The sequence below is a fragment of the Salvelinus sp. IW2-2015 genome, unplaced genomic scaffold, assembly GCF_002910315.2.
Source record: "Salvelinus sp. IW2-2015 unplaced genomic scaffold, ASM291031v2 Un_scaffold2330, whole genome shotgun sequence".
NCBI classification, from domain to species: Eukaryota; Metazoa; Chordata; class Actinopteri; order Salmoniformes; family Salmonidae; genus Salvelinus; species Salvelinus sp. IW2-2015.
Genome location: NW_019943655.1, coordinates 85,454 through 93,427, shown reverse-complemented (window position 1 = coordinate 93,427; position 7,974 = coordinate 85,454). Strand labels below are relative to the sequence as shown.

At 44.4% G+C, this 7,974-nt stretch overlaps 2 protein-coding genes across 2 annotated transcripts in view; one reads left to right on the top strand and one right to left on the bottom strand.

The window, feature by feature from the left end:
• Positions 1–3,069: 3,069 nt before the first annotated feature.
• Positions 3,070–3,866, bottom strand: LOC112073648 (keratin-associated protein 4-8-like). Its single transcript, XM_024140902.1, has 3 exons — positions 3,729–3,866; positions 3,495–3,623; positions 3,070–3,273 (listed from the first exon to the last, which is right to left on the bottom strand). Exons 1-3 carry the CDS (start codon positions 3,864–3,866, stop codon positions 3,070–3,072), a joined length of 471 nt encoding a protein of 156 aa, XP_023996670.1.
• A 2,756-nt stretch (positions 3,867–6,622) lies between these two features.
• The window catches only part of LOC112073649 (arf-GAP with Rho-GAP domain, ANK repeat and PH domain-containing protein 2), a gene marked incomplete at its 3' end in the record, with an annotated part of 79,732 nt that continues 78,380 nt past the window's right edge, over positions 6,623–7,974 (top strand). Inside the window, exon 1 of the mRNA XM_024140903.1 lies at positions 6,623–6,777. The remainder of the gene's footprint in view (positions 6,778–7,974) is intronic.

Here is a 7,974-nt window from a genome sequence, read left to right as displayed (position 1 = left end):
GATCAGCTCTCTTAGTCCTGGCTGTGATCAGCTCTCTTAGTCCTGGCTGTAATCAGCTCCTCTTCGCCTGGCTGTTAGTATCAGCTCTCTTAGTCCTGGCTGTAATCAGCTCTCTTAGTCCTGGCTGTAATCAGCTTCTATTAGTCTGGCTGTAATCAGCTCTATTAGCCCTGGCTGTTATCAGCTCTCTTAGTCCTGGCTGTAATCAGCTCTATTAGTCCTGGCTGTAATCAGCTCTATTAGTCCTGGCTGTTATCAGCTCTCTTAGCCCTGGCTGCTGTTATCAGCTCTCTTAGTCCTGGCTGTGATCAGCTCTCTTAGCCCTGGCTGTGATCAGCTCTCTTAGCCCTGTGTTATCAGCTCTCTTAGTCCTGGCTTGTAATCAGCTCTCTTAGCCCTGGGCCTGTCATCAGCTCTCTTAGTCCTGGCTGTTATCAGCTCTCTTAGTCCTGGCTGTTATCGCTCTCTTAGTCCTGGTGTAACTATCTCTTAGTCTGGCTGTAATCAGCTCTCTTAGTCCTGGCTGTTTATCAGCTCTCTTAGTCCTGGCTGTAATCAGCTCTCTAGTCCTGGCTGTTATCAGCTCTCTTAGTCGGGCTGTAATCAGCTTCTATTAGTCCTGGCTGTTATCAGCCTCCTTATCCCTGGCTGCTGTTATCGCTCTCTAGTCCTGGCTGTGATCAGCTCTCTTAGTCCTGGCTGAATATCAGCTCTCTTAGTCCTGGCTGTAATCAGCTCTCTTAGCCCTGGCTGTGATCAGCTCTCTTAGTCCTGGCTGTAATCAGCTCTCTTAGTCCTGGCTGTTATCAGCTCTCTTAGTCCTGGCTGTAATTCAGCTCTTTAGTCCTGGCTGTAATCAGCTCTCTTAGTCCTGGCTGTGATCAGCTCTCTTAGCCCTGGCTGTTTATCAGCTCTCTTAGTCCTTGCTGTGATCAGCTCTCCTAGTCCTGGCTGTAATCAGCTCTCTTAGTCCTGGCTGTTATCAGCTCTCTTAGTCCTGGCTGTAATCAGCTCTCTTAGTCCTGGCCTGTTTATAGCTCTCTTAGTCCTAGGCTGTTTATTAGCATCTCTTAGCCCTGGCTGTGATCAGCTTCTTAGTATCCTGGCTGTAATCAGCAAAGCTCTCTTAGTCCTGGCTGTTATCAGCTCTCTTAGTCCTGGCTGTAATCAGCTCTCTTAGTCCTGGCTGTAATCAGCTCTCTTAGTCCTGGCTGTAATCAGCTCTCTTAGTCCTGGCTGTTATCAGCTCTCTTAGCCCTGGCTGTTATCAGCAACAGGTCACAAATCTTGCTGCTGTGATGGAACACTGTGTTATTTCAAAATTGGGTTTGTTTCGAAATCTTTGTGGGTCTGTGTAATCTGAGGGAAACGTACCTCCAATTTGGTCATACATTTGGCAGGAGGTTAGGACGAGCAGCTCAGTTTCCACCTAATTTTGTGGGCAGTGTGCACATAGCCTGTCTTCTCTTGAGAGCCAGGTCTGCCTTCGGCAGACTTTCTCAATAGCAAGGCTATGCTCACTGAGACTGTACATAGTCAAATCTTTCGTTAAGTTTGGGTCAGTCAAAGTGGTCAGGTATTCTGCCACTGTGTACTCTCTGTTTAGGGCCAAACAGCATTCTAGTTTGCTCAGTTTCTTTGTTAATTATTTTGAATGTGTCAAGCAATGATATTTTTGTTTTCTCATGATTTGGTTGGGTCAAATTGTGTTGCTGTCCTGGGGCTCTGTGGGGTCTGTTTGTGTTTGTGAACAGAGCCCCAGGACCAGCTTGCTTAGGGGACTCTTCTCCAGGTTCATCTCTCTGTAGGTGATGGCTTTGTTATGGAAGGTTTGGGAATCGCTTCCTTTTAGGTGGTTGTAGAATTTAACGTCTCTTTTCTGGATTTTGATAATTGCTCTGTATGCATTATTTTGTGTTTTTACGTTGTACACAGAGGATATTTTTGCAGAATTCTGCATGTAGAGTCTCAATTTGGTGTTTGTCCCATTTTGTGAATTCTTGGTTGGTGAGCTGCAGACCCCAGACTTCACAACCATAAAGGGCAATGGCTATAACTGATTCAAGTATTTTTTTAGCCAGATCCTAATTGGTATGTTGAATTTTATGTTCCTTTTGATGGCATAGAAGGCCCTTCTTGCCTTGTCTCTCAGCTCGTTCACAGCTTTGTGGAAGTTACCTGTGGCGCTGATATTTGAGGGGTTGGGTTAAATGTGGAAGACACATTTCAGTTGAATGCATTCAGTTGGACAACTGACTAGGGATCCCCCCTTTCCCTTTCCTTTAGGCCGAGGTTCTCTCTCTCTCTCTCTCGCTCCCTCGATCTTTCTCTAGCCTCCACTCATATCACACATCACACTACAATGACTATTGGTTTTATCGATAGCAAGCCTACATAATGGAAAGGGATTTCTTCCTAAATCTACTTGCAGTTTTATGGCAATAACTGTTATTTTGGCCTGGATATTCACAGTGACTACTATTTAAATCAAACTAATTGACTGATTCACATGATCTAGCAAATGTTTGAAATGTACTTATGATGTTGTGAAACATGCCCATGACTGTGTGTATGTGTGTGTGTGTCCTGCATGAAGAGGCATGTTTAATACCAGCTTGACACTCTTTACAACAGTAATCTCCAATATGGCTGATAATACACACAGTAAGTGGGTTGGTAAACAGTCTTCACATGCGTGCACGCGCGCGCACACACACACACACACACACACACACACACACACACACACACACACACACACACACACCACACACACACACACACACAGTCTAGAGGAAATGTAAATAGTTACATAACATTTGACTATGTTAAAATGAGACATAATTGAAGATGACACAGACAGAGCTAAAAGGGGATACTCACTTTACATTTTACAGGGCACGCTTACAGGGCAGCGTACAGGACAGGTACAGGCAGCGTACAGGGCAGCTACAGGGCAGCGTACAGACAGCGTACAGGGCAGCGTACAGGGCAGCGTACAGGACAGCTTACAGGACAGCTTACAGACAGCCTTACAGGACAGCTTACAGGACAAGCTTACAGGACAGCTTACAGGACAAGCTTACAGTGCAGCTTACAGTGCAGCTTACAGTGCAGCTTACAGGACAGCGTACAGGGCAGCGTACAAGGCAGTATACAGGCAGCGTACAGGACAGCGTACAGGGCAGCGTACAGGGCAGCGTACAGGAGCAGCTTACAGGACAGCTTACAGGACAGCTTACAGGACAGCTTACAGGACAGCTTACAGGACAGCTTACAGGACACGCTTACAGTGCCAGCTTAACAGTGCAGCTTACAGTGCAGCTTACAGGACAGCGTACAGGCAGCGTACAGGGCAGTTTACAGACAGCTTACAGACAGCTTACAGGACAGCTTACAGGACAGCTTACAGTGCGCTTACAGGACAGCTTACAGGGACAGCGTAACAGGACAGCTTACAGGGCAGCGTACAGGCAGCGTACAGGACAGCTTACAGGACAGCGTAACAGGGCAAGCGTACAGGGCAGCTTACAGGACAGCTTACAGGACAGCTTACAGGACAGCTTACAGGACAGCTTACAGGACAGCTTACAGGACAGCTTACAGGACAGCTTACAGTGCAGCTTAACAGTGCAGCTTACAGAGTTAAGACAGCTTACAGGACGACGTTACAGGACAGTCAGACAGCTGTACAGGGCTACAGATCTTTCATACAGGACCAGCTTTACCAAGGACAGCTTACAGTGCAGCTTACAGGAGCAGCTTACAGACAGCGTTGGACGACAGCGCATACAGGACAGCGTACAGGGACAGGCTTTACAGGACAGCTTACAGTGCAGTCGGTACAGGACCAGTTTACAGTGCATGCTTTACAGGACACAGCTTACAGGAGTAGCTTACAGGACAGCTTTTACAAGATCAGCTTACAGTGCAAGCGTACAGGACAGCTTACAGGGCAGCGTACAGGACAGTTTACAGTGCAGTTTACAGGACAGTGTACAGGGCAGCTTACAGGACAGCTTACAGGGCAGCGTACAGGACAGCTTACAGGACAGCTTACAGGACAGTTTGCTTGTCATTCAAAAGTGGAATGCTATCCCCATCTACTGGCTACTGATACACACTGCATACATGCTGTTCCTGTAAGGTGACTTTTTAGGAAATGGAATTTCACTGAAGTCACTTGACTTGGACTTGTTATTGCATTCACTCATTGAGTTGGGCGGGGCACAGGTAGGACACATTGTACAAGAATGAACCAGACAATTAAATTGTTTCTTTTCAGATGATGTACTCTCATTCAAACTCACAAGCTCATTTTCTATGTCACACACTACCTCCTCTCCTCACACAACCCTTCTGATGTAAGTTACATAATAAATGCTTGGCATAATAGCAATCGTAGTAGGTCATTCCCATCATACACCAATGATTCATGGAATACATGTCATAATTTTTATTTAACTAGGCAAGTCAGTTAAGAACAAATTCTTATTTACAATGACTCCTACCTGGGAACATTGGGTTAACTGTCTTGTTCAGAACGACAGATTTTTACCTTGTCAGCTCGGGGATTCGATCCAGCAACCTTTCTGTTACTGGCTCTAACCACTAGGCTATCTGACGCCTCATTGATCTACATATTACACCAACCACAACACACTAGTTAATAATGAGGCCGTCTCTCACTTTTTATTTAAAATAACAATTTCTCTATGGCTTTAGGTGACTGCATATTTGTGTGCGTGTGCAGTGGTGTAAAGTACTTAAGTAAAATAATTTAAAGTACAACTTAAGTCGATTTTTCGGGGGTATCTGTACTTTACTATTTATATTTTTTGACAACGTTTACTTTTACTTCACTAGATTCCTAAAGAAAATGATGGATTTTTTACATCATACATTTTCCCTGACACCCAGAAGTACTCGTTATATTTTGAATGCTTAGCAGGACAGACAAATGGTCCAATTCACACACTTATCAAGAGAACATCCCTGGTCATCCCTACTACCTCTGATCTGGCAGACTCACTAAACAGAGAACATCCCTGGTCATCCCTACTGCCTCTGATCTGGCAGACTCACTAAACGCAGAGAAACATCCCTGGTCATCCCTACTGCCTCTGATCTGGCAGACTCACTAAACAGAGAACATCCGCTGGCATCCCTCTGCTCTTATCCGGAGGACTCACTAACAGAGAACATCGCTGGTCATCCCACTGCTCCTATCTGGAGACTCACTAAACAGGAGACATCCCTGGTCCACCACTGCGCTCTGGATCTGGGCAGACCACAAACAGAGAACATCCCTGGTCTTCTCACTGCCTTGATCTGCAGACTCACTAAACAGAGAACATCCCTGTCATCCCTACTGCCTTCTGATCTGGCCAGACTCACTAAACAGAGAAATCCCTGGCATCCCTACTGCCTCTGGATCTTTGGCAGATCTCACTAAAACAGAGAACATCCCCTGGTTCATCCCTACTGCCACTTCTGATCTGCAGACTCACTAAACAGGAGAACATCCCGGTCAATCCCACTGCCTCTGATCTGGCGACTCAGCTAACAGAGAACATCCCTGGTCATCCTACTGGCCTCTATCTGCGACTGCACTAAACAGAGACACCATCCTGGTCATCTCCTACTGCCTCTGATCTGGCAGACTCTACTAAACACAGAGAACATCCCTGGTCATCCCACTGCCCCTTTGATTCGGCAGATCTTCCATCTAAACACAAATGCTTAGTTTGTTAATCATATGTCTTGAGTGTTGGAGTCCGCCCCCCTGGCTAATCCGTAAATATACAAGAATGAAAAAATAGCAAGTCTTGCCAAACTGGAATTGTAAAAGAAATGTATAGACTTCTCCTTTGTGACTTAAGATATATTCGCAATACAATTCATGTAGTTTTGATACCTAAGTAATATTTTAAAAACCAGAAATACTTTAGAACCATATTATCTTCCACTTTTACTTTATCCGATTTTCTAGTAAGGTATCTGTTACTTTTACTCCCAAATATGACAATTGGATAACTTTATTTACACCATCGTGTGTGTGTGTGTGTGTGTGTGTGTGTGTGTGTGTGTGTGTGTGTGTGTGTGTGTGTGTGTGTGTGTGGGTTACTGTGCTGGTGCATGCTAATACATTCCTGTCTAGGTAGAATGCATTGCCTGAGGCCTCTCGATCAAGCTAGGACACGCAAAGAGAAAGGGCCTGTGCTCTTTTTGACTTAAAGGCAGTCTTTTTTTATGAACTGATGCTATAAGGTTTGACACACAGGGAAAATACAGTATGAGAATATTTTTGAAAACTGTAATAGAATTTCTTAGCTGACAATCAACAGACAATTTACCTGTATAATCATGCCATTAAAAATACAGGAATACTGTGTGAATAGGAATCCATAGCAAGACAATTACATAATGTTTCACAATAATAATAATAGCCCTATAGAAATCGCAGGCCTATGAATTCATACTCAGACAATAATAGGCTTATCGGTTTAGTTATTTAGCCGTGCTGTGTAAAGACGTTGAATTACTAAAGCAACATCGAACAGGTTCGTTGCACAGTTGCTGGAATGGGCGTGGAGTTGTAACATCGCGCTTCAACAGGCAAGAGAAGGAAACGGGTGGCGAATGTCAAACCAGACACGTTCTGGAAGTTGCGATATGTAACTAGGAACTAAGTACAACGCTCGACAACACAGCACGCGTATGGCAGAACTAGAGAGATGATACCTGAGATTTCCACTCACCTGTTTTGAACCTCAGGTAAGATCCAACTCGACGGAGTCAAGCCCGTTGGCTACTGCTGGGTGACCGCACTGACTTTTGTTGTGACAGTCCGGAACGTGGTAATCTCGCAACATTAAAACGTATAAAAATGCAGACCTGTTATAACACAAATATCGTAGAAAAACAAGTATTTCATATTTTATAGTCGTGGGTACATGAATAAATATATGTGTATTTTATAGTGGTGGGAACATGAATAAATAGATAAATCTGAATATTGCGGATTTATGCGCTTCTTATGTTAATGTATCAAACCTAATCTTTTCGAAAGTAGGCCTACAAAGTGTGCTTAGAATTTATGTTTGACAGTTGACACAACGCACCGTTGTGTATCCTTTTTAAGGTGAAAAAGACTTACGTACTGATAGAGACTTTCATTCGTTGTAGTGCTTAGGCTACTTGTGATGGACTGTCTGTTCTGCCCACTGCTCACTCACTCTGTCAGACTCTGGTACGGCAGCTATAGCTATGTATTCAGAGTCGGCAGGCCTTCATTTACTAACTTTCTCCTTTATCTAAAGGCAGAGGAGGTTGATTACAAAAGTATAAACTGTCTGAGTTGCTCACATCAGCTATGAGACATCTAGATGCCAGGCAGCAGATTGGTTTAAGATTAAATACGGTTTGTAGTAGGAAACAAGTGGACGTCAATCAGCTTCTAACTGGCTCATAAATAGCTTATATGAAGACGTGTCTTATTACAATGTGTACAAATCAGGTGGCAGTTTCAGATATCAACACCTCTATGTATATGCTTTTTGAATGAGGGGTTTTAGGATGGTAGGTCATTCCTAACACGGAAGCATTCTTAACAGGCAGGGAATGGAAATGTCAAGTTGGACTTTGTTCATGGCTGAATGTTGTGAAGAAATATGAGAGTGTGCTAGTCACTGTAGGACCAGGCAGGTAGCAGCCTGGGAGAAGGATGGGCTCATTACCTGGCTGTGACACACACTTTGCATTCCTGTCGTACGAATACTGTGTGTGTGTGTGTGTGTGTGTGTGTGTGTGTGTGTGTGTGTGACCCAAGAGGCACCAGAACATCACATTCATCAGTAATAAGGTCCTCAACCAGCTGCTGAATTACCCAAGAGACACCAGAACATCACATTCATCAGTAATAGGTCCTCAACCAGCTGTCTGAATGACCCTAGAGGGCACCAGAACATCACA

What these genes read in the sequence shown, in the direction of transcription:
- LOC112073648 (XM_024140902.1), bottom strand. Translation starts at nt 3,866, where the DNA reads ATGCACTGTAAACTGGTCCTGTACCGACTGCACTGTAAGCTGTCCTGT. An exon ending in TGCACTGTAAGCTGTCCTTG is followed by an intron (nt 3,624 to 3,728) that starts GTAAAGCTGGTC and finishes TGCACTGTTAAG; the next exon opens with CTGCACTGTAAGCTGTCCTG. An exon ending in TTGCCCTGTTACGCTGTCCT is followed by an intron (nt 3,274 to 3,494) that starts GTAAGCTGTCCT and finishes GTGTCCTGTAAG; the next exon opens with CTGTCCTGTAAGCTGTCCTG.